At 43.6% G+C, this 26,367-nt stretch overlaps 1 protein-coding gene across 1 annotated transcript; it reads left to right on the plus strand.

The window, feature by feature from the left end:
• FBXW12 (F-box and WD repeat domain containing 12) lies at positions 1–24,455 on the plus strand. Its single transcript, XM_016941028.4, is given in 12 exon segments — positions 1–129; positions 132–151; positions 602–639; positions 842–904; positions 906–997; positions 2,654–2,772; positions 5,617–5,826; positions 6,697–6,855; positions 8,000–8,210; positions 9,003–9,181; positions 9,258–9,388; positions 24,275–24,455. Coding segments are annotated over 12 exon segments (1,389 nt in total). The 5' UTR covers positions 1–62; the 3' UTR covers positions 24,375–24,455.
• Positions 24,456–26,367: the final 1,912 nt, after the last annotated feature.

Genomic DNA, 26,367 nt, shown 5'->3' on the forward strand with positions numbered 1-26,367 from the left:
TTTAAATTCAGAGCAGCCCAGAGAGGAGAAAGGAAAGTGGATGTGGGTTCAGGCCGCGTGAAATGGAGATCCGATTGCCTGACTTAGCTTTGAAGCGAATCTTCTCTTTCCTGGACCTGTTCGGCTTGCTGAGGTTTCCCAGGTGAACAAGGTAAAGGCCTTCCACCTCCCACTGCCCCTCAAGCCCGCTGCTTCTCTCGACCAGTTTGAGCACCACTTTGCAGAATAGCAGAGGGTTACACTGAGGCTTTGGGGGTTAGCATTCTTCATACTGAGGGCCTCATATTCTGTTAAACAAAAAGGACAAGGTGATATCCAGGAGTTGTGCTGACTAAACAGTCCTTGAGGCTCCCATTTCAAGCCCTAGGAAATCAACACTTCTTCCTGTGAACTCATGGGAATACCCAGTGCCTGTATTAGCAGTGATAGGTCTCTGTTGTTACCATTTCCTTATCTCCCCACACTGAGAGTGCTTTGAGAGCTGGAATCCCATCTGATTAACCTGTGCGGGCCCAGCTCCCAGAACAAATAATAGCAGAGGATTACCCTTGCTCTCTGATGTAACTGATTGCCTGCTTGTCTCTTCCTTTCTCTCCCATAGCATTGGAATAGGATTGCAGACAGCGATTACCTGTGGAGGTAAGGGAAGGGAAAGGGCAAGGAGGGAAGGGGAGAGGAGATCATCTGACTGCGCACCCATGCTGTGTCCCAAGGCCTGTGTGGCTGTGTTGTGAGATATACACAGGAAAGTTAGTGTGAGTAGGGGGTTGTGATATAACCAGGGCTCTGAGGAGGTGAACTGACTGAGAACAGCCTGATGGGACTGTGACTCTGTTTCCAGGTCACTATCTCTGCAGAGATGGGACTGCAGCAACTTCACCAATCAACACCTGGGCACACACACGGAAGCAATTTTTCCTGCATCAAAGAAGGAAGGAGCTTCGGTTGGCATTGGCACAGCCGCATAACTTTATCTGCAAAGTAACTAAGAACATCGGTATGGGTATAGGTGCCCTAGAGGAACATGAGCAACTTGTTTTCAGAGGTCCACTCTATTTGATTTTTGCTGTGTGCAGTTGTGTATTCTCATTCAGTAAAGGGAAAAGGAATTAAAATTGAACCAGACTGGGTTGCCGTGATAGCCATGTGATATCTTCCTGCTTCCTCTCTTGTCCCCACCATCTGTGCTGAATGAAGAAACTAGAGTGATTTTTTTTCACAACATAAAATCAGGTCCTGTTACTCCCTTTTTCCTAAGGCTTCTCATCCCTCCCAGAATAAAAATCAGAAAAAAAAAATTAATGGGAAACTCTAAAAAACAGAGGCTTGGCTGGGCACAGTGGCTCATGCCTGTAATCCCAGAACTTTGAAAGGCCGAGGTGGGCAGATCACTTGAGCCCACGAGTTCAAGACCAGCCTGGCCAACAAAGTGAGACCCCCCTCCATCTCTATGAAAAAATTTTAAAAATTAGCCTGGGTGACAGGGCCAGACCCTGTCTCTAAATAAATGCATACATAGGCTCTACAGCTGCAGCCTCAACCTCCTGGGCTCAAGAGATCCTCCTGCCTCAGCCTCCTGTGTAACTGGGACTACAGGGGTACACCACCGCAACCAGTTGATTTTTTTTTTTTTTTTTTTTTTTTTTTTGAGGTTGAGTCTTGCTCTGTCATCTAGGCTGGAGTGCAATGGCACAATCTCGGCTCACTGCGGCCTCTGTCTCCTGGGTTTGAGTGATTCTCCTGCCTTAGCCCCCTGAGTAGCTGGGATTACAGGCATTTACCACCATGCCCAACTAATTTTTGTATTTTTAGTACAGATGGGGTTTCACCATATTAGCCAGGCTGGTCTTGAACTCCTGACCTCAAGTGATCCACCTGCCTTGGCCTCCCAAATTGCTGGGATTCCGGGCATAAGCCACCATGCCCGACCATATTTTTAAAATTTTTTTGTAGAGATTAGGTCTCACTTTGTTACCCAGGCTGGTCTTGAACTCCTGAGCTCAAGCAATCCTCCTACCTCGGCCTCACAGGCATGAGCCACTGTACCTGGCCTAATCCTGATAACACCTTTTTTTTTTTTTTTTTTTAAAACAGAGTCTCATTTTGTCGCCGAGGCTGGAGTGCAGCAGCATGATCTTGGCTTACTGCAACCTCTGCCTCCTGGGTTCAAGCAATTCTCATGCCTCAGCCTCCCAAGTAGTTGGGATTACAGGCACCTGCCAACATGCTAATTTTTGTATTTTTAGTAGAGACAGGTTTAGCATGTTGGCCAGGCCAGTCTAGAACTCCTGGCCTCAAGTGATCCGCCTACCTCAGCTTCCCAAAGTGCTGGGATTACAGGCTTGAACCACTGTGCCTGGACTTGATAACTCTTTTAAAACTCAGAAAAGTTCTCTGATGGAGAGATTTTAATATGCCTTTTATATCTATGGAAACTGAGGATAAAAAGGAAAAGCAAGTTGGCCAACATCTCCCAAATGGCCAGTCTGCCGTGGGAACCTGTGTTTGGATGACTCTGGAGCCCAATTTCTATCTTCTCCATATTGTTACCCAAACCTTCCTAAGAGGGTACAGAAATATTTTAAATTATCTTCTTTTGGTTTGGATCATCCCTTAACTATCTGGTGGCCAAGTCTTCTATGTTTCCTTCCAGCATTTGAGACGGAGTTGGCTTATCTCTCAGGAAATAGACTTACAGTGGATGAACAGGAGAAATCAATCATTTGTAGTGTATCTCCAAAGCAAGAGCTTTGTGCCTGGGATGTGCAAGAGGTGAGTCTGGCCAATATGTAGCAAAAGTACTGCATATTTGCATCCATCCTGTTCTATATATGAAACGGAAGTGCTGAGAGGAAAATATTCGGAAGTGGTAACAAAAACAAAGTGTCAAATCAGGTTTTCTATCATGTAATTTGTGACCTTTTCATTTGGACCATAGACACACATAGAATTCACTTTTGTTGTTGTTATTTTTGTTTGTTTGTTTTTTGAGACTGAGTCTCGCTCTGTTCCCCAGGCTGGAGTGCAGTGGCAGGATCTCGGCTCACTGCAAGCTCCGCCTCCAGGGTTCACGCCATTCTCCTGCTTCAGCTTCCCAAGTAGCTGGGACTACAGGCGCCCGCCACCACGCCTGGCTAATTTTTTTGTATTTTTAGTACAGACAGGGTTTCACCATGTTAGCCAGGATGGTCTCGATCTCCTGACCTCGTGATCCGCCTACCTTGGCCTTCCAAAGTGCTGAGATTACAGGCGTGAGCCACTGCGCCGGGCCTTTTTTTTTTTTTTTTTTTTTTTTTTTTTTGAGACAGTCTCACTGTGTTGCCCAGGCTGGAGTGTAGTGGCGCCATCTCAGCTCACTGCAACCTCCGCCTCCCGAGTTCAAGCGATTCTCATGCCTCAGCCTCCTGAGTAGCTGAGATTACAGGTGCGTGCCACGATGCCCAGCTAATTTTTGTATTTTTAGTAGAGACGGGGTTTCGCCATGTTGGCCAGGCTGTTCTTGAACTTCTGGCCTCAAGTGATCTGCCAGCCTCAGCCTCCCAAAGTGCTGGGATTACAAGCATGAGCCACTGCACTTGGCTGAGAATTTACTTTTTAATATGTGTTTCTATATATAAATTTGTATAAGGTCTTGTTTTCTACCAATAACATGGAGTGCATTTATGAAATAATTTTTGGGCTTTCTGCATCTTTATTACCTGTTCTATTGCCTCTTTGTCAATGATTGGCATTTGTTATATTGGCTTTTTCAGAAAGTGGTCTCTAGCTCAGATGATCTCCAAGGTGTGCAAAGGATTTATCTCAAAACTGAGTGTGGCTTTTGTCTAATGGTATAAACTGCAGTGAGGTTCTTAGGAGACCCATAAAGTTTTTGTTAAAGAGAATTACACTGGGAGAAACACTGTCAGCTTGGATTTAAAGGGGCCAAAACACACAAAAGGAAAAGAGGCCTTTTGGATTTCAAAACTTTTACAGGCAGGAAGCAGACTACCAAAAACAATTTAGCTAAAAAATTGGGCCACCGCATATAGAAAGTGAAGGATGACCCAGACAGAATCAAGAGCCTAGAGAGTAGAACCAAGAGTCATTAAAGATCTTTCTTGGGCCTTGAGTCCTAATTGACAAATTGCCAGCATGTTTTCTATTGGATTTCAAAATTTCTTGTAGCAGTGATTCCTATTTTTCCATTTTCACCTTTTCTGAATAACAGTGACTATGTTATCCTGCGCTTACCCCACACTTGTACTTTGGGGATGGTGAGGGACAGATAACTTGTATATTTAGTTTGAAGATGTTCACATCAAGATAAATTGAATCTAAAGAGCTTCATCTATACCTGGACCTAGAAACAATGAGAGCCTAGATTCTGCAATGATACTATAATGGTATGAGACATTTGAGAGCATTGGGAGATGGTGGATATATTTTCATGTAGGGGGAAACTGAATCACTGGAGGCTATGGGGCAGACTACAGCTGCCAATCTCTGAGATGGCCCAAATATCTTTGCCCCATGATAATCACGATCAATCTTGTGTAGTCCACTGCCACAGTCAATAGGGCTGACCTGTGGAACCAATAGGATATTGTGGAAATTATGGTGTATAATTTCTGAAGCTATGTCACAGAAGACAACTCTTCACTCATGGGTCATCAGCTCTTGGAGATCCAGCCACAGTGTTATGAGAGCTCTCAAGCAGCCCTCCAGAAAGATCTGTGTGGTGAGGGACTGAGGACCCCTGCCAGTAGCCAACACCAACTTACACAGCTATATGAGAGGCCATCTTGGAAGTGAAACTTGACTTCACCCTCATGAGAGACCTACAGCCAGAACTACCCAGTCAAGCTACCCCTGAATTTCTGATCAAAAGAAACAGAGTTAGCAAAAGCCTGTTTTAAGCCACTAAATTTTGGGATGCTTGGTTACATGGCCCTAGATATTACTGCATAGGCAACTTGTTATAGTGTGAAAAATCAAAATAATGATTACATTTGGGTGCGGAGAGCCATGGGGGAGTTGTTAAATAGAGCACATGCAAAGGGGACTTCAGGAGGGCTTAGAAGTGGTACATTGGTAATCACTTGTGATAATTTATTAAACTTCGTGCTCTTTTCTTATATGATATACTTCACAATTTTTTTAAAGGCTAAAGAATCATCTAGAAAGACAACTATTCTATCTTGTATGTAATGTACAAGGTTGAATAACAATTTTAATGATAGTTAATACATTTTGGGTTCCTACTGTGTCCTAGGCAGAATTCTAAGTATGTTTCATGAGATGTGAAAGGTAATGACAGCCTCATTAGAAGGCATGATAGAAAGTGACTTGCTGAAGGCTGTACTGTGAGTAGGAGGCAGAGGTGATTTGAACCTATGAAGTCTGATCATTCTTTGCGCCTGTTATGTACCAAGTTCTTGTCTCTGAGCATAATGTGTAGTTCCTGTTTTCATGTTCACTCCTCCAAAATATTGAGATGTGGAGAATTTTCATATCCTTTGCCCAGAAGCAAGAAGATCTGATTTGGAAGAGGCTTCCAAATAAACATGGGCAGAATGAAAGCACAGTAGGTGTAAGGGTTCCTTGAACACAGGTCGTGTTACTCTCGTTTTCTAGGATACCATGATCTGGTCAAGCCCAGTCCAGGAGTTCCATTTCTCAAATCTGGTAACCCTCCCTCAGATGCATCTCGCCATCACTATGGATCGGAAAAAAACTATCAAAGTGTGGAACTGTCAGGACAGGGACGCTCTGGCTGTTCTCCCCATGCCACAGCCCTGTTATTGCATGGAAGCCTATCTTACAAAGGATGGCCCATTCCTGATGGTAAGTGAGCCCTGAATTTAGAGGGGACCAAAAAATCAAATGCCTGTTGTCTTGTCAGGCATCCGTGTCACATTACTGTCCTATCCCTTTTTTTTTTTTTTTGAGACAGAGTCTCACTCTGTTGCTCAGGCTGGAGTGCAGTGGTGCAATCTTGGCTCACTGCAACCTCTGCCTGCTGGGTTCAAGCAATTCTCCTGCCTCAGCCTCCTGAGTTGCTGAGACTACAGGCACACACCACCATGCCTGGCTAATTTTTTGTATTTTTAGTAGAAACTGACCAGGCTGGTCTTGAACTCCTGACCTCCTGATCTGCCCACCTCAGCCTCCCAAAGTGCTGGGATTACAGGCATAAGCCACAGTGCCTGGCCTATTTCTCTTGTCATCCCTTCCACATACCCTGCGAGTCAATCACAGTATATCAATGAATGTTATACAAACCTCCACACTATCTTGCCCCTTGACTTGCCTCAAGTACATTTCCCCAGCAATTCTTCTAAAAACAAAAAGCCAAAAACTTCCTGAATTACTTTATATGTGCCTCTTCTTTCAAGTGTGTGTTATTATCCAGTCCATGAACTTGGTTGGGGACAGTCAAGGGAGAAGAGATGGCTTTGGGGTGACATTGAGAAAAAACATAGTGTTGATGTGCTAATGAATAACTGTCCTTGAGAAGAATGCTTTGGGGCTTGGAAAGTTTTATTCCATGGGATTATCCCAACAGTGTCTCAAGCTAGACTGGTCAGAGGTTTTGATCTCCATTATGTGATTGAAGAAACAGTGGCATATCCTGCAGCTCATAGTGCTGCCTCCTCTGTACTTCAGGATTTCACATATCTTCCTATTGATATGGTGGGGATGCTTTGGTTTCAGGTTGGCGATGCTGCAGGTGACATCTACACATTTACACTGCCTGGGTTAAGGGATGTTTCTAAAGTTACTGCATTTCAATATGGTATTGTACTTCTACACTGCTCTCCTGACAAGAAATGGGTATTTGCATGTGGGACATACAGTCGTACCTTGCCACAGGTAGGTGCTGTTCTGTGTATTTCAATTTCAGGATAGGAATGTCAAGTTAGGAAGCATGCAGAGAAACTGCAGAGCTCAGTGAGGACCAGGCACACTGCTCCTTCCTCTCTAAGACCACATCACAAGGGGAATCCATTGTGATGGTCAGGAAACAATGCTCTTTGAAGTAACAACATCCAGTTGCTGTGGCAAATGTTTAACAAAAACTCGTTCATGAAGCCCGAATTTGCCAAAGAGATGGAAGAGGGTGAGACAGGTATCAAGAAATAGGGATTGCTGGGCATGGTGGCGTGCACCTATAGTCCCACTTACTCAGAAGGCTGAGGCGGGAGGATCACTTGAGCCCAGGAGTTCCAGGCCATAGTGTGCTATGCTGATAGGGTGTCCACACCAAGTCTGGCATCAATACGTTCACCTCCTGGGAGCAGGGGACCACCAGGTTGCCTAAGGAGGGGCCAACTGGCCCAGGTCAGAAACAGAAAAGGTCAAAACTCCCATACTGATCAGTAGTGGGAATGCACCTGTGAATAGTCACTGCACTCCAGCCTGGGCAACATGGCGAGACTCTACCTCTTAAAAAAAAAAAAAAAAAATTTTTTTTTTTTTACAAAAATATCTTTGTCCTTGTTCTCTTTTGCCTTCTTTACTTTTATCTATGTTGGCTGCAAAGTGTAGAGAAGTCCAAAAGTAACTGAATATGCAACAGCCTCTGAATATCATTCTGAGGAAGGCTTTGGCCTTTGAGCAGGCCATTTGTAGTGGGGCACTGGTGGGCTGGGCACCAAAGAGGGAGGAGTTCAGAAGGCAGGTAGTAAAAGCCACACAGCCCTTGACTTGTTCCCCAAGAAGGGAAAATCTGCTTAGCCAACCTCAACTTGACCAAGGGTTCAACATGGCAAGATGGTTTCATAACACCTTGGCATGCTTCAGGGACATTGTTCTGTGAATGGGACAGGAAGAATAGGAAGACAGTGAGTTCCTTTTATGCTGGAGTGATAAGCAGTGACCACTCATCACTCCTGAGATGTCGAACAAAGCTTTGGCCACAAGATGAGAATTTCTAAGAAGGCTCTTCTGGAGTCACTCCTGTACTGAGAGGCTATAAGTTCCCTGCCCCTGACCACACATGCGATGCTCTCTTTAGGTATTCCTCACAGAGTCCTTACTGAGACCATCAGAAGGCAGTGTTCCTCTGTCTACCTTTCTCCCACATAAATTATGTGCCAGCGCCTGCTGGACCCCAAAGGTGAAAAACAGGATAACACTGATGTCCCAAAGTAGCACTGGAAAAAAGACAGAATTTATCACCTTTGATCTAACAACCAAGAAGACTGGAGGCCAAACAGTCATCCAAGGTAGGCTGTGCCACATTAGAAACGCTTGTTTCTCTTCCTCATCACACAGTCATTCGTGTTTAGCTCTAATAAATGGGTCAGCCTGTATAAAGGGAGCAGGGGATTTCTAGTTGTTTTTTTTTTTTTTTTTTTTGAGACGGAGTCTTGCTCTGTTGCCCAGGCTGGAGTGCAGCGGCGCGATCTCGGCTCACTGCAAGCTCCACCTCCCGAGTTCACGACATTCTCCCGCCTCAGCCTCCCGAGTAGCTGGGACTACAGGCGCCCGCCACCATACCCGGCTAATTTTTTGTATTTTTAGTAGAGACAGGGTTTCACCCTGTTAGCCAGGATGGTCTCAATCTCCTGACCTCATGATCCGCCTGCCTCGGCCTCCCAAAGTGCTGGGATTACAGGAGTGAGCCATCGCACCCGGCCAGGAGCAGGGGATTTCTTTAGCTGGGGGTGAACCCATCCCAGTTCGACTCTAATACCCATGCTGATCTCTACCCCCACCCTGCTCTCTTGGGCGAACACATATAGATTTCCATCATATTTTAGGGCCTGGGTTCCAATGCCCAGGGGATTGTTTATTGTCCACAAACCTCTGTTCCTGTGTCCTAGCACCTGTTACCACAGTCAGTGATATGTACTTGTCAGGCCACTGGACTACCCTTCATTTTCTTCCCCGGAATGAAGTCTGTGGAAGTGGGGACTATGCTTTTTTATTCAGTGTGAGGATATTATTATTCAATGACCTGATCTTTACTTCCTTATGTGTGTGTGTATATATATGTGCGTTTTACATGAAAACAGCATATGAGATCGCAAGTTTCCAGGTGGCAGCTCATCTGAAGTGCCCTATCTGGATGGGAGCCAGTGATGGATATATGATTGTCTTTACCAGTGGGCCATACTTGTTACTCTTCAGCATCACTGGCTTCCTGCTGCAACGATTTGAGGACCATCAGGCAGCCATCAACAACTTCTGGGTGGTATGTATGATTCTCCTCCACTGCTTTTTGATCTGACTTTGACTCCTTGGCCACTCACTCTGGCTATCCTTGGAAGGATCCTTGCTATGTGCTCACCACATCCGAGAACTCTGTGCACGTGTACATGTGGGAAGAAGGAGGCCGCCATCCATACCTCAGGAGCTGCTGTCACCTGGAAAACATGTGGCATGATCACACAACAGACAGGTAAGCTCTGTTTTGTGATGTAAACATCCCCTAAACAACTTTTTTTTTTGAGACGGAGTCTCCCTCTGTCACCAGGCTGGAGTGCAGTGGCGTGATCTCAACTCACTGCAACCTCCGACTCCCGGGTTCTAGCAATTCTCCTGCTTCAGCCTCCCAAGTAGCTGAGATTACAGGCATGTGCCACCACACCTGGCTAATTTTTGTATTTTTAGTAGAGACTGGGTTTCCCCATGTTGGCCAGGATGGTCTCGATCTCCTGGTCTCGTGATCCGCCCGCCTTGGCCTCCCAAAGTGCTGGATTACAGGCGTGAGCCACCGCACCCTGCCGAAAACTTCTAATTTCTACATCAAGATGAATGAAGGGAGAACAGGGATTTTTTTTTTAAGGTTCTCTGAGGATAGATATCAATAAACTCATGCCTGAAAAGAGAATCGCTAGTTCTTGAAGTCATGGGACTTGCAATAGATGTTAAGTCTTCCCAAAGTGGCTCTCAATTTATATTCCCATGAGCAGTGGATAGATTATGTCCCAATACCCTGTGTTTTCTTGCTGAGTTGTGCCTTTTGTGAGTTCATTAGCCACTTGCTTGCTGCTTCAGTGAGCTGCTTTTCCCTCCATTTGGCTGATTTTTGCCCCTGGTTTGCTTGCCTTTAAATTGTTTTTCTTGAGATTTTACGTAGTACACATAGAAGTCTTGTCTCTTAAGGCTTTGCAGACGTTTTCTTCCAGATTATTGCTAGTCATTATACTGCTTATAGTGCTTTTTGGCAACATCTAAGAAAATACATATATCCTTTGCACTGCCAACACCACTAAAAAGAATTTAGTGTGAAGCTATACCTCCAATCATTCAAGTACATTGGCTGTTCATTACAGCATTTGTGATAGTCAAGAGCTGGAAGCTCCCTAAGTGTCCAAACATAAGAGATTGTTTAAATTACCATCGTATATCCACACAAGGAAGTATCAGGCAGCTGTTATTAACTTTTTTACAAGAATAGGAAAATGTCTATGTTCGGATAATGATTTCCAGTGTTTTGAGGCAAAAATACTTTAAATATCTATAAGCATGCTTAGCAGACTTTCATGGTTTTTGCTCTCTATATCATATCTAATAAATTTTAGCCTACACCAATCATAAATACTTATTTCCTTTCAATAATTTCAAATACTTCCCCTGGATTTTTTTTCTTTCTTACATTTGAATGGATGTATAGTGATACCTCATTGTGATATTTATTGTGCCTTTTCCCAATAACATTGAGCAATTTATTTGCCATCCACATTATCTTCTTTAACACATTTTTTCAAATCTTTTGACCATTTTTTAATTGGGTTGTTAATATTGAGTTTCTTAATATCGAGTTTTGATAGTCCTTTATATATTTGGAATACACGTCTTTTATCAGATAAGGGTTTGCAAATATTTTCTCCCACTCTGGTTTGTCTTTCTATTCTCTTCACAGTGTCTTTCAAAGAGCAAGGGTTAACTTTGAAGTACAATTTTTCTTCTAAAATGACTGGGCTTGGGGGATTGTATCTACGAAATCTTTGCCTAACCCAAGATCACAGAGATGTTCTAAGATTTCCTCTAAAAGTTTTACAGTTTAGGGTTTTACATTTAGGTCTCTGATGTATTTTGAGTTAAATTTTGTAAGGGAAAGATAAAGATCAAGATGTATTTTTTTGTATATGAATATTCAATGATTCAGCACCATTTGTTGAAAAAACTCCTTACTCCATTGAATTGCCTGTGTACCTTTGTCCAAAATCAACCATATTTACATGGGTTAGTTTTGAGACTTTCTCTTTTGTTCCAATCATCTATATATGTATCTCTTATCAAATAACACACTACATTGAAAATGTAACTTTATAGAGACTTTGAAATCAGATAATGTGAGTCCTCTAACTTGTTCTTTTACAAAATTATTCAGATTATTCTTGTTCCCTTGTTTTCCAAGTGAATTTTAGAATTGGTTTGTAAATTTTTACAAAAATTCTGAGATTTATATTGGAATTTGTTTAGATGTAGAGATTAATTAGGGGAATTGGCATCTTTACTATTTTGGCTCTTTCAGTACATGAACCTGAATGTCTCTTACTGTTTTAGGCCATCTTTATTTTATCAGTGTTTTTGTAGTTTTTAGGATAAATATTTTGCACATATTTGTAAAATTTATACCTAAATATTTCGTGGTTTTGGTGCTATTATAAAGAGTACTGTCTTATTTCAATTTCCATTTTTCATTACTAGTATATAGAAATGTGACTGACTTTTGTATATTGACCTTGTATCCCGCAACCTTGCTAAACTCATTCATTCTAATAGTTTTATTCATAGATTGGTAGATACTTTGTGCTTTCTCTATGTAGACAATCATGTCGTCTGTCAAACAGTTTTCTTTCTTTTCAAACGTATGCCTTGTTGTTCTTCCCTTTTTGCATTGGCTATAACTTCCTGTGTGGCACTGGAGTGGAGAGCCGACATCCTTGCATTGGATGAAAAGTGTTTGGTCTTTCACCATTATTATTATATTCACTGTATGTTTTTGTAGATGCCCCTTACTGGGTTGAAAATGTTCTCTTCTAGTCCTAGATGGCTGAGAGGTTTTTATTGTCATGAATAGATGTTGAATTTTCTCAAAGACATTTTCTGCATAAATTGATATAAGCATATAGTTTTTCTTTTTTAGGTTCTTAGTAAGGTGAATTATATTGATTTTCTTTTTTGTTAGTGGTCAGGACAGAGTGTCTTATTAGTTTTTAATTAACAAATAATTATATATTTATGGGGTACAATGTGATTTCATAGATGTATATATTGTAGAATGATTAAATCAAGCTAATATATCAATCACTTCATACACTTTTGTGGTAAAAAATACTTAAAATCTACTCTCAGCAAATTTGTAAATATGATACACTATTATGAACTACAGTCACCACGCCATGCCACAGATCTCTGAAACTTATTCCTCCTGCCTAATGGAAACGCTGGGCCCTTTGACCAACATCTCTTCATTCCCCCTCTCTCCCAGCCTCTGTTAACCACCATTCTGCTCTCTGCTTCTGTGAGTTCGATTTTTTGTTTTTTCTTTAAGATGTCACACATAAGTGAGATGATGCAGTATTTGTCTTTCTGTGCTTGGCTTAGTTCACTGAACATAATGACCTCCAGATTCATCCATGCTGTTGCACGTGACAAGATTCCCTTCTTTTCTAAGGCTAAATGGTATTCGTGTGTGTGTGTGTGTGTGTGTGTGTGTGTGTGTGTATGTATCTACACATATACCACATTTTCTTTATCCATTCATCCATTGATATACACTTAGGTTGATTCCATATCTTGGTTATTGTGAATAGTGCTGAAGTGAACATGGGAGTAATGAGCATGCAGACATCTCTTCAACATACCAATTTCAATTCCTTTGGATGTATACCCAGGAGTGGGATTGCTGTATCATATGATAATCCTATTTTTAGTGGTTTGAGGAACTTTCATGTTGTTTTCCATAATGGCTGTACTAATTTACATTCCCACCTACAACATACATGGGTTCCCTTTTCTTCACATCCTCACCAACAATTGTTTATCTTTCATGTTTTTGAGCATGACCATTCTAACACCTCTAATGAGGTGGTATCTCATTGCATTTTTAATTTGCATTTCCCTGATAATTCATAATGCTGAGCATTTTTTCACATATTTGTTGGCCATTTTATGTTTTCTGTGGAAAATTGGCAATGAAGAACCTTTGCCCATATTAATATGGTGGTTTTCTTGCTATTGAGTTAGAGTTCTTATATATTTTGGATATTAACCCTTATATGTATAATTTGCAAATATTTTCTCCCATTCCATAGGTTGTCTCTTTGATCTGTTTTCTTTCCTGTGCAGAAACTTTTTAGGTTGATGCAATCCCGTTTACCTATTTTTGCTTTTGTTGCCTGTGCATTTGGGGTCATATCCGAAAACTCATTGCCCAGATCAATGTCACAGAGCTTTTCCCCTGCACTTTCTTCTTGTAGTTCAGGTTTTATATTTAAGTCTTTAATCCATTTTGAGTTTTGTATGTGATGTGAGAAAAAGTCCCAACTTATTTTCTTTTCATGTGACTATCCAGTTTTCCCAATGCCATTTGTTGAAGAGCATGTCCTTTCTCCATGTGTTCCTGGCACCTTTGTTGAAAAACAATTGACTATAAATGTGCAGGTTTATTTCTGGGATCATTTATTCTGAGCTGTTGGTCACTGTGCCTGATTTTATGCCAATATCATGCTGTTTTGATAACTGTAGCTTTATAATATGTTTTGAAATCAGATAATATGCCACCTCCAGTTTTATTCTTTCTCAAGATTGCTTTGAGTATTTGGGGTCCTTTGTGGTTCCATAGTCATTTTAGGATTGCTTTTTCTATTTCTGTGGAAAAGGTCATTGCAATTTTGATAGGGATTGCATTGAATCTGTAGATCATTTTGGGGAGTATGGACATTTTAACAATATTCTTCCAATCCATGAACATGGGATAGCTTTCCATTTATTTATGTCTTCTTTTTCTTTTATCAGTGTTCTATAGTTTTCAGTATATACATATTTTACCTCCTTGGTTCAATTTACTCAAGTATTTCAATTTTGGATGCTGTTGTAAGTGGATTTTCTTCATTTATTTTATTGGATATGTGGAATTTCTGAACATTAAATCAGCCTTGCATTCCTAGACTAAATCCCACTTACTCATTTTATATTACTTTTTTTACATATTGCGAATTGAGTTTAATACTTGATGATTGTTGGGTTCTGTGTTCATGAAGGATATCAGTTTGTAGTTTTCTTCTTCTTCTTCTTCTTTTTTTTTTTTTTAGACGAAGTCTCGCTCTTGTCCTCCAGGCTGGAGTGCGATGGCATGATCTTGGCTCACTGCAACCTCCACCTCCTGGGTTCAAGTGATTCTCCTGCCTCAGGGTGTTATTTCTTCCTTAAATGTTTAGTAAACTTCAGTAGAACAATCTGGGCCTGGAGATGACTTTTTTGAAAAGCTTTTAACTATAAATTCCTTAATAGTTATAGTACAACTCAGATTATCTATTTTATGATGGGTGAGTTTTTACAGTTTGAATTTCCAGCAATCAGTCATTTTATCTAACTTGTCAAATGTGTGTAGATTTGTTTTTTAATCTTCTTAATGCCTGTAAAATTTGTAGTATGAACTCCTTAATTTGTAATACTGGTAATTTGTGTCATTTCTGTGTTTTTTTGTTTTGGTTTTGGTTTTGTATTTTTTGGTCAGCCTTACTAGAGGCTTATTAATTTTAATTATTTTTTCAAAGAAACAGCTTTTGGTCTCTATTTTTTTTTTTTTAACAATCTCTATTTTGCTATTCTGAATTTGTCTATGTCAGCTCTTAAATTTTATTTTCTTGCTTCTGGTTACTTTTATTTTGCTATTTTTTCTAGTTTGTTTGTTTGTTTGTTTTAAGACACAATCTCAACCTGCCAGGCTGGAGTGCAATGGGGTGTTATGTCAGCTCACTACAACCTCTGCCTTCTGGGCTCAAGTGATCCTCCCACCTCAGCCCCCCAGAGTAGCTTGGATTACAGGGGTGTACCACCATGCCAGGCTATTTTTTAATTAATTAATTTATTTATTTATTTGTGGAGATTGGGTTTTGCCAGTTTGTCCAGACTGGTCTTGAATTCCCAGGCTCAAGCAATCTGCCTATCTAGGCCTCCCAAATTTCTGGGATTACAGGCATGAGTCACTGTGCCTGACATTTATTAGTCTCTTAAGGTGGATGTTTAGATCATTGATTTCTGACCTCTTTTTAAAATATAAGCATTTGGTGTTCTAAATTCTCCATTAAACACTGCTTTAGCTGCAATCCTCAGATTTTGATTTTCATTCATTCAGTTCCATATACTTCTTTATTTCCCTTTTCCTCTTTGAGCCATGGACTATTCTAAAGTATGTTTAATTTCCAAGATTGGAGATTTTATTGTGATCTTTTTGGTCATCAATTTCTAATTTAAAGCAGTTATGGCCAGAGAGCATATTCCATATGTTCTTCATTCTTTTATAGTTGTTAAAATCTGTTTTGTCACCCAGGATATGCTCTATCTTGGTGAATGTTCCATGTGAGCTTGAAAAGAATGTGTATTCTTCTCTTGTTGGGCACAATGTTTTATAAGTAACAATTAGATCACCTTGGTTGATCTTCTTCAGTTCTTTTCTATCCTTTCTGATTTTCAGTCTAGTGATTCTATCAATTGAGAGACTGTTGAATTTCCTATTACGGATTATTTATCCTCTTTGTTCTATTAGTTTTCACATATTTTGCAGCTCTGTAACTTGCTGCATACACATTTAGGATTAATATATCTTCTAGGTTAATTGGCCCTTTTGTTTTTGTGTAATGTCTCTCCTTGTCCCTGGTAATCTTCTTTGCCCTGAGGTCTACTTTATCTAATACTAATTTAGCCACTCCTGCTTTATTTTGGTTAATATTTGCATGTTATATTGTTTTTCATTCTTTTACTTCCAACCTACTTATATCATTATATTTGAAGTGAGTTTCTTGTAGATAGAATCTGGTTGGGTCATGCTTTTTATCCATTACGCTAATCTGTCTTTTAAGTTTAAATATAAAAGTTTAATGGACAAAGAATATTTGTATATATTTATGGGGTACAATATGATGTTTTCTTGCATGTATATGCTGAAATGATCAAATCGGGCTAATTAACTTATCCATCACTTCAAATATTTATCATTTATTTGTGGTGAAAACATTTAAAATTTCTTTGAGCTATTCTGAAATATACAATATGCTATTATTAACTATAGCCACCATGCTCACCAGAATTTATTCCTCCTGACGAACTGAAACTTTGTACCCTTTGACCAACACCTCCCTGTTCCCTGTCTAACCCCCTGCTCTGACCCTGCTTGGCCTCTGGTAAACACCATTCTATCTTCTACATCTACGAGTCTAATTTATTTAGATTCCATGTATAAGTGAGATCATCAGGCATGGTGGCTCACGCCTGTAATCCCACCACTCTGAGAGGCCAAGGTTAGGCGATTGCTTGAGCCCAGGAGTTCAAGGCTGCATTGAGCTGTCCATGTTTGCGCATTTTTTTTTTCTTTTTTCTTTTCTATTGATCATTCTTGGGTGTTTCTCGCAGAGGGGGATTTGGCAGGGTCACAGGACAATAGCGGAGGGAAGGTCAGCAGATAAACAAGTGAACAAAGTTCTCTGGTTTTCCTAGGCAGAGGACCCTGCAGCCTTCCGCAGTGTTTGTGTCCCTGGGTACTTGAGATTAGGGAGTGGTGATGACTCTTAACGAACATGCTGCCTTCAAGCATCTGTTTAACAAAGCACATCTTGTACCACCCTTAATCCATTCAACCCTGAGTGGATACAGCACATGTTTCAGAGAGCACAGGGTTGGGGGTAAGGTCACAGATCAACAGGATCCCAAGGCAGAAGAATTTTTCTTAGTACAGAACAAAATGAAAAGTCTCCCATGTCTACCTCTTTCTACACAGACACGGCAACCATCCGATTTCTCAATCTTTTCCCCACCTTTCCCCCCTTTCTATTCCACAAAACCGCCATTGTCTTCATGGCCCGTTCTCAATGAGCTGTTGAGTACACCTCCCAGATGGGGTGGTGGCCGGGCAGAGGAGCTCCTCACTTCCCAGTAGGGGCGGCCGGGCAGAAGCGCCCCTCACCTCCCGGACGGGGCGGCTGGCCGGGCGGGGGGCTGACCCCCCCCACCTCCCTCCCGGACGGGGCGGCTGGCCCGGCGGGGGGCTGACCCCCCCACCTCCCTCCCGGACGGGGCGGCTGGCCGGGCAGAGGGGCTCCTCACTTCCCGGTAGGGGCGGCTGGGCAGAGGCGCCCCTCACCTCCCGGACAGGGCGGCTGGCCGGGCGGGGGGCTGATCCCCCCACCTCCCTCCCGGACGGGGTGGCTGGCCGGGCGGGGGGCTGACCCCCCCACCTCCCTCCCGGACGGGGCGGCTGGCCGGGCGGGGGGCTGACCCCCCCACCTCCCTCCTGGACAGAGCGGCTGGCCGGGCAGAGGGGCTCCTCACTTCCCAGTAGGGGCGGCCGGGCAGAGGCGCCCCTCACCTCCCGGACGGGGCGGCTGGCCAGGCGGGGGGCTAACCCCCCCACCTCCCTCCCGGACGGGGCGGCTGGCCGGGTGGGGGGCTGACCCCCCCACCTCCCTCCCAGACAGAGCGGCTGGCCGGGCAGAGGGGCTCCTCACTTCCCAGTAGGGGCGGCCGGGCAGAGGCGCCCCCCACCTCCTGGACAGGGCGGCTGGCCGGGCGGGGGGCTGATCCCCCCACCTCCCTCCCGGACGGGGCGGCTGGCCAGGCGGGGGGCTGATCCCCCCACCTCCCTCCCGGACGGGGCGGCTGGCCGGGCAGAGGGGCTCCTCACTTCCCAGTAGGGGCGGCCGGGCAGAGGCACCCTTCGCCTCCCGGACGGGGCAGCTGGCCAGGCAGGGGGCTGACCCCCCTACCTCCCTCCCGGACGAGGCGGCTGGCCGGGCAGAGGGGCTCCTCACTTCCCGGTAGGGGCGGCCGGGCAGAGGCGCCCCTCACCTCCCGGATGGGGCGGCTGGCCGGGCGGGGGGCTGACCCCCCCACCTCCCTCCCGGACGAGGAGGGAGGACGCTCCTCACTTCTCAGACGGGGTGGCTGCTGGGCGGAGGGGCTCCTCACTTCTCAGATGGGGCGGTTGCCAGGCAGAGGGTCTCCTCACTTCTCAGACAGGGCGGCCGGGCAGAGACGCTCCTCACATCCCGGACGGGGCGGCAGGGCAGAGGTGCTCCCCACATCTCAGACGATGGGCGGCCGGGCAGAGACGCTCCTCACTTCCCAGATGTGATGGCGGCCGGGAAGAGGCGCTCCTCACTTCCTAGATGGGATGGCGGCCGGGCAGAGACGCTCCTCACTTTCCAGACTGGGCAGCCAGGCAGAGGGGCTCCTCACATCCCAGACGATGGGCGGTCAGGCGGAGACGCTCCTCACTTCCCAGACGGGGTGGCTGCCAGGCAGAGGCTGCAATCTCGGCACTTAGGGAGGCCAAGGCAGGCGGCTGGGAGGTGGTTGTAGTGAGCCGAGATCACGCCACTGCACTCCAGCCTGGGCGCCATTGAGCACTGAGTTAACGAGACTCCGTCTGCAATCCCGGCACCTCGGGAGGCCGAGGCTGGTGGATCACTCGCGGTTAGGAGCTGGAGACCAGCCCAGGCGACACATCGAAACCCCGTCTCCACCAAAAAAACGAAAACCAGTCAGGCGTGGCGGCGCGCGCCTGCAATCGCAGGCACTCGGCAGGCTGAGGCAGGAGAATCGGGCAGGGAGGTTGCAGTGAGCTGAGATGGCAGCAGTACCGTCCAGCTTCGGCTCGGCATCAGAGGGAGACCGTGGAAAGAGGGGGGAGGGGAGAGGGGGGAGGGGAGAGGGGAGAGGGGAGAGGGGAGAGGGAGCTCTATCTACCACACAGTCTTGGGTGCAAAGTCCCGTTTGCCCATTTTTTAATGGGTTTGTTTTTTACTTGAGTTGTTTACGTTCCTTAGAGGTTCTGAATATTAGGCCTTTGTCAGATGCTTGATTTGTGAATATTTTCTACCATTCTATAGGTTGTCTGTTTACTCTGTTGATAGTTTCTTTTGCTGTGCAAAACCTTTTTTTGTTTTGTTTGGTTTTTGAGATGGAGTCTCACTCTGTCACGTAGGCTGGAGTACAGTGGCACAATCTGGGCTCACTGCAACCTCTGTCTCCTAGGTTCAAGTGATTCTCCTGCCTCAGCCTCCTAAGTAGCTGGAATTACAGGCATGTGTCACCACACCTAGCTAATTGTATTTTTAGTAGAGACAGGGTTTCACCATGTTGGCCAGGCTGGTCTTGAGCTCCTGACCTCAAGTGATCTGTCCGCCTCAGCCTCACGAAGTGTTGGGATTACAGGTGTGAGCCACCGTGTCCAGCCTGTGCAGAAGTTCTTTTAATTAGGTCCCACTTACCGATTTTTGTTTTCATTGCAATTTCTTTTGAGGACTGAGTCATAAATTCTTTCCCAAAGCCAACACTGATGTCTAGAATAGTGTTTTCTTAGGTTTTCTTCTAGGACTCCTATAGTTTGGGGTCTTACATCTAAACCTTTAATCTGTCTTGAGTTAATTTTGGTGTATGGTGAAAAGTAGGGATCCACTTTCACTCTTCTACATATGGCTAGTCAGCTATCCCAGCACCATTTATTGAATAGGGAGTCTTTACGCCATTGTTTATTTTTGTCAACTTTTGTTGAAGATCAGTTGGCTGTGGGTGTGTGGCTTCATTTCTGGGTTCTCTATTCTGTTCCTTGAATCTTTATTCTGTTTTTGTACCAATACCATGTTAATTTGGTTATTATAGCCTTGTTTAGCCTATAGCCTATAGTATAGTTTGAAGTCAGATAATTGATGTCTCTGACTTTCTTCTTTTTCCTCCAGATTGCTTTGGCTATTCAATATGGAATCAGGATCTTTCCTGATACCATATAAATTTTAGAATAGTTTTTTTCTAGTTCTGTGAAAAATGACATTGGCAGTTTGATAGGAATAACACTGAATCTGTTGATTGCTTTGGGCAGTGTGGCCATTTTAATGATAATTGCTTCTTCTACTCCATGAGCATGAAATGTTTTTGCATTTGTTTTTTAATGTCACCTAGGATTTCCTCTTTTTTTTTTTTTTTTTTTTTTTTTTTGAGGCAGAGTCTTACTCTGTTGCCCAGGCTGGAGTGCAGTGGTACAATCTTGGCTCGTTACAACCTCCACCTCCCAGGTTCAAGAGATCCCCCTGCGTCAGCCTCCCAAGTAGCTGGGACCACAGGCACGTGCCACCACACCTGGCCAATTTTTGTATTTTTAGTAGAGATGGGGTTTTGCATGTTGGCCAGGCTGGTCTCAAACTCCTGACCTCAAGTGATCCGCCTGCCTCAGCCTCCCAAAGTGCTGGGATTACAGGCGTGAGCCACCACATCTGGCCTATGATTGCTTCTAGCAGTGTTTTGTAGTTCTCCTTGTAGAGATCTTTCACCTCCTTGGGTAGATGTATTCCTAGGTAACTTATTTTGTGGGGTGCTGTTGTAAATGAGGTTTCATTCTTGATTGGCCCTCAGTTTAAACATTATCAGTATATGGAAATGCCACTGATTTTTATACATGGATTTTTGTATCCTGAAAACTTATTGAAGTTGGTTTCAGTTCCCGGAGCATTTTGTCAGAGTCTTTAGGGTTTTCTTTGTATAGAATCATATTGTCTTGGAGCATAGTGGCTCATGCCTGTATTCCCAGCACTTTGGGAGGCTGAGGCAAGATGATCACTTGAGCCCAGGAGTTCGAGACAAGCCTGGGCAACATACAGAGACCCTGTCTCTACAAAAAAAAAAAAAAAAAAATTAGCCAGGCATGGTGGTGTGCACTGGTGGTCCCAGCTACACAAGAAGCTGAGATGTGAAGATCACTTGAGCCCAGAGGTTGAGGCTGCAATGGGCCATGATTGTGCCACTGCACTCCAGACTGAGTGACACAACAAGACCCTCTCTGGGGGGATTTAAAAAATACATATTATATCTATCTATACACACACACACACACACACACACACACATATATATATATAATCAATCATATTGTCATATTGTCCACAAATAGATAGTTTTACTTCTTTTCCTATTTGGATGTCCTTTATTTCTTTCTCTTGGCTGGCTGCTCTAGCTAGGACTTCCTAGCTAGAGCAATCACTACTATCACTACTAATCACTACTAGTCACTACTATGTTTACTAGGAGTGGTGAGAATAGGCATCCTTGTCTTGTTCCAGTTCTCAAAGGGAATCCTTCCAGTTTTTACCCATTCATTATGACGTTGCCTGTGGATTTGTCATTGATGGCTCTTATTTTGAGGTATGCTCCTTCAGTGCCTAGTTTCTTGAGGGTTTTTGTCACAAAGGGATACTGAATTTTATTCAAAGCTTTTTCTGTGTCTATCGAGATGATCATATGGTTTTTTGTTTTTAATTCTGTTTATGTGGGGAATCATATTTATTGACTTGTATGTGTTGAACCAACCTTGCTCCCAGGAATGAAGCCTACTTGATCATGGTGAATTAGCTTTTTGATTTGCTGTTGGATTCAGTTTGCTACTATTTTCTTGAGGATTTTTGCGTCTATGTTCATCAGGGATATTAGCCTGTAGTTTTCCTTTTTCATTGCCAGTACCATTTATTGAAGAGACTGTCCTTTCTCCATTGACTGTTCTTGGTACTTTTGTTTTAAAAAAAATCAATTGACCTTAAATGTGAGGGTTTATTTCTGGGCCTTCTATCCCATTCCACTGGACAATGTATCTGTATGTATGTCAGTACCATGCTGGATTTTTTGTTTGTTTATGGTTTGTCTCTGGGGATAAAAACACAAGAACCGGCCAGGCATGGTGGCTCACGCCTATAATCCCAGCACTTTGGGAGGCCAAGGCAGGCGGATCACGAGGTCAGGAGATCGAAACCATCCTGGCTAACACGGTGAAACCCCATCTCTACTAAAATACAAAAAATTAGCTGGGCATGGTGGCGGGCATCTGTAGTCCCAGTTACTCAGGAGGCTGAGGCAGGAGAATGGCATGAACCCAGGAGATGGAGCTTGCAGTGAGCTGAGATTGTGCCACTGCACTCCAGCCTGGGTGACAGAACAACACTCAGTCTCAAAAAAAAAAAAAAAAAAAAAAAAAAAAAAGCCCACAAGAACCATGATGTTTTGATTACTATAGTTTTGTGATGTATTTTTAAATCTGGTAATGTGATGCCTCCAGCAAATGTGCTAATGAGGTTTGCTCAAGATGGCTTTGGCTATTTGGGGTCCTTCTACACTCTGTGTGCTTTATTTGTTGTTTGTTTATAACATTATGCTGCTGACCAGGGATACTCTGTTTTAATTGGTATATTAACTTCTTTCAGCATTTGAAAAATGTTGTGCCTCTTCCTTCTGACTTCCATGATGTCTGAGAAATCCATTGTCGTTCAAATCTCTATCTCTCTCTAGATAATGTGTCATTTTGCTCTGGTTGAGTACAAGTTATTTCCTTTGTTTTTAATTCTCAGAAATTTGATTAGGATATGTCTGGTATGAAATTCTTCGAGTTTAACCTGTTTGGGTTTGATTAACTTTTTGAATCTATAGGTCTACGAATTTGGGGATGTTTTCAGCTATTATCTCTGCAGTGCTTTGTGGGCAGAGGAAGGGGTACCTTTTTTTTTTTTTTTTTTTTTTTTTTTTTTTGAGACAAAGTCTCACTCTCTTGTCCAGGCTGGAGTGCTAGTGGCATGATCTCGGCTCACTGCAACCTCCACCTCCCGGTTTCAAGCAATTCTTCTGCCTCAGCCTCCCAAGTAGCTGGGACTACAGGCATGCACCACTATGCTCAGCTAATTTTTGTATTTTTAGTAGAGACTGGGTTTTGCCACATTGGTCAGGCTGGTCTCAAACTCCTGACCTCAGGTAATCCACCCACCTTGGCCTCCCAAAGTGCTGGGATTACAGAAGTGAGCCACCACACCTGGCCTGGGGTACCATTTCTACTCACATCAGTGCACTGGGGGAGATAGTCGACAGGACTCCATCTCAGTGTCTTCAGGGCCTGGTGGGGAGGGGGAGAAGTGTCACCTTTACTTGAGTTAGTGCAAGGCAGGGATGGTCAACAGGGTACTAACCCTACCTGGGCTTCTGGTGGAGAGGGGTAAAAGTGTCACTTCATTAATGCAGAACAAGAATCAACAACAGAGCTATGCTCCCACCATTTCCTCATCATACAGTGGGGAGGGAAGCGTGGCATCTCTTATGATATTCAATTGGAGTAGAGCAGGTATACTCAAAAGGGAGCAGAATTCTATTTTAAAATAAAAATCCAGGGCTGGGCACAATGGCTCACGCCTGTAATCCCAGCACTTTGGAAGGCTAAGGCAGGCAGATCGCTTGAGTGCAGGACTTTGAGACCAGCCTGGGCAACATGCTGAGACCCCATCTCTATGAGAAAATATTTTTTTTTCTTTTTTTTTTTTTTTTGAGATGGAATCTTGCTGTGTCACCCAGCCTGGAGTGCAGTAGCGCGATCTCGGCTCACTACAACCTCCGCCTCCCGGGTTCAAGCAATTCTCCTGCCTCAGCCTCCCAAGTAGCTGGGACTACAGGCGTGCACCACCATGCCGGCTAATTTTTTGTATTTTTAGTAGAGACGGGGTTTCACTGTGTTAACCAGGATGGTCTTGATCTCCTGACCTTGTGATCCACCCACCTCGGCCTCCCAAAGTGCTGGGATTACAGGCGTGAGCCACCGTGCCTGGCCTACAAGATAATGTTTTCAAAAATTAGCTGGGCGTGGTGGTGCGTGCCTGTAGTTCCAACTACTTGGGAGGCTAAGTTGGAAGGGATCATTTGAACCCAGGAGATGGAGGTTGCAGTGAACTGACATGGTGCCACTGCACTCCAGCCTGGGCAGCACAGCGAGGCCCTGTCTCAGGAAAAACAAAAACAAAAACAAACAAAAAAACAACCTCTCTAATCATCATTAAACCAGATAATCTGTCAAATCAGATACTGACAATTCTGGCAATAATATTTGAGAGCAGGTTGGGATTGCTATTCCTGCAAATAATAATCAGTGTAACTTTCCCTGATTTTATGTAGTTATTCAAAACCAAATCTAAGAGCACAAAGGACCAATTAATTTGGAAAGAATATTGATATCTTAGTCAAGTTCTAAGTCAGTATTAACAATGGATGTACCTACTTTCTCTTTTGTTCACTGATGATCTTATTTTTCCATTGACAGCTGCATCTCCAGTGTGATGTGTGATAATGCAAGCATAGTACTTAGGGTGAGGAAAGTAAGTGACTCCAGCATTCTGGTGATGTATTCTTTGAATACGTAATATGGAAACTAACAAAATTGACCTTGCATCATCTTCTGCAATGTAGTAAAGAAATTCTATTTGCAAGCCCAGAATGATTATTTTAGTGAAATTTAGATGCTGTGGCCTGAAGTGGTGGCACATGGCTATAGTCCCTGCTATTTGGGAGGCTGAGGTGGGAGGATCCTTTGAGCTCAGGAGTTTGAGCCTGCAGTGAGCTGTGATTGTGCCATAGCACTCCAGCCTGGGCAACAGAGTGAGACCCTGTCTCAGAAGAAAAGGAAAATTAAAGAACAATGAAAGTGGACATATGACATGGCTGAAGAGATCTGGTTAAGCCATTTTCTTGATTATAAGAGAACAGAGTCTATAAGGTAATACATGGGCAGTGGAGACCAAAGTAGAAGATAAGACAGAGGGAGAGAAATGTGTAGAATCATGTACAAAGAATGTCACTTGCCAAAGGGAACAGGAATAAGTAGAGGATCCCACAAGGATCTGCAATTCCCAGATAACTTAGGTTAAAAAGGGGGTAAAATTGAATTGCTGTTGGGCTTTCATTTTCCAGAAACATGGTGGAATGCATAGCACCTCAGCATTGTTCAAAACTGCAAACACAAAACAAAACTAAAAAAATCCATGGCTAGATGGCTGGAATAGAATAGAAACTTCCAAAATTGGAGAATGAAAAAAATCCAGAAAATTCAACAAATGCTGAAGTTAATGTCTTATTTCATAGAATTCCAAAGGCTACATGATGAAATACAGGCCTCCACCAAATTGGTGGTGAGATCAGAAATCTACAAGATCCGGGACCCTCAGAAAAGTAATACTCCTTGTAGGTAAACTGAGGGAAAATCTATTCGTTAGAGAAGGATGAACAGCTACCTCCCTCAGCTTCAGAGATGGGTGAAATCAAGACAGAGAAACAATTATCTTCAGAGAATTCCTAACCATAACCAAAGTCACATTTGGGGTTTATATCAGTCAAGGTCCCAGGATGATAAAGATGTCACATACAAATTAAGGTAATTTGAGGAAGGTTTAATAAAGGAACTATTATAATTTGGGGCACAGTTTTTTTCTTTTTAAGTAGATGAATTGGCTCTCCAGTCTGTGGCTCTCCCATCCCATCCCTCCCCACAGACCTCATCTGACGGCTATTGCCCTTTGGTAAGATAGTGCCTTCTGGTTATAACACCCTAGGCTGCTACAGCCATTCAGAGCTCTCTGACCCAAAGATTCCCATCTGCTCCCAAGCCCCTGCTGCTGAGCAACATCACCTAGACACAAAGGTCCCCACTCCCATCTCCTCTCCAAGTGTTCCCTTGCTCTCCTCCCCTTCTGGATGGTGGCTCCTGCACCTCAAGCCTCTAGACAGTCTCATGCTATGAGGAACTTCCCTCTCACACAACCCTACTCAAGCCCCACTCAGTAAAGTTTGCTGCCTCCCATGGTCGCATCTTTTTCTTTGATCAGCTCCCAGATCCCTCAAACCCCTACAGATCTGTATCCCAAATATATAAAGAGCTCTCAAAACTCAATAAGAGGCCAGGTGTGGTGGCTCATGCCTGTAATCCCAGCACTTTGAGAGACCGAGGTTGGCGGATCACCTGAAATCAGGAGTTCAAGGCCAGCCTGGCCAACATGGTGAAACCCAGTATCTACTAAAAATACCAAAATTAGCCGGGCATGGTGGCAGGTGCCTGTAATCCCAGCTACTCGGTAGGTTGAGGCAGGAGAATCGCTTGAACCCAGAAGGCGGAGACTGCAGTGACCTGAGATTGCGCCATTGCACTCCAGCCTGGGCCACAAGAGCGAAACTCTGTATCTGAAAAAAAGGGAGATAAAATAATTCAAATAAGTTTATATAATACCATTACCAAAATGCTGCTTTCAGGAGAATTAATATTTTCCTTTGTGATTGTTGGAAATCTCACATTTGAAAGATTAGCAATACCTCAGATTATTTTGGCATAAACTTGGAGAAAAAAATGAAATATTTAGAAACCAT

This window comes from Pan troglodytes, chromosome 2 (assembly GCF_028858775.2).
Source record: "Pan troglodytes isolate AG18354 chromosome 2, NHGRI_mPanTro3-v2.0_pri, whole genome shotgun sequence".
In the NCBI taxonomy this organism is placed as follows: domain Eukaryota; kingdom Metazoa; phylum Chordata; class Mammalia; order Primates; family Hominidae; genus Pan; species Pan troglodytes.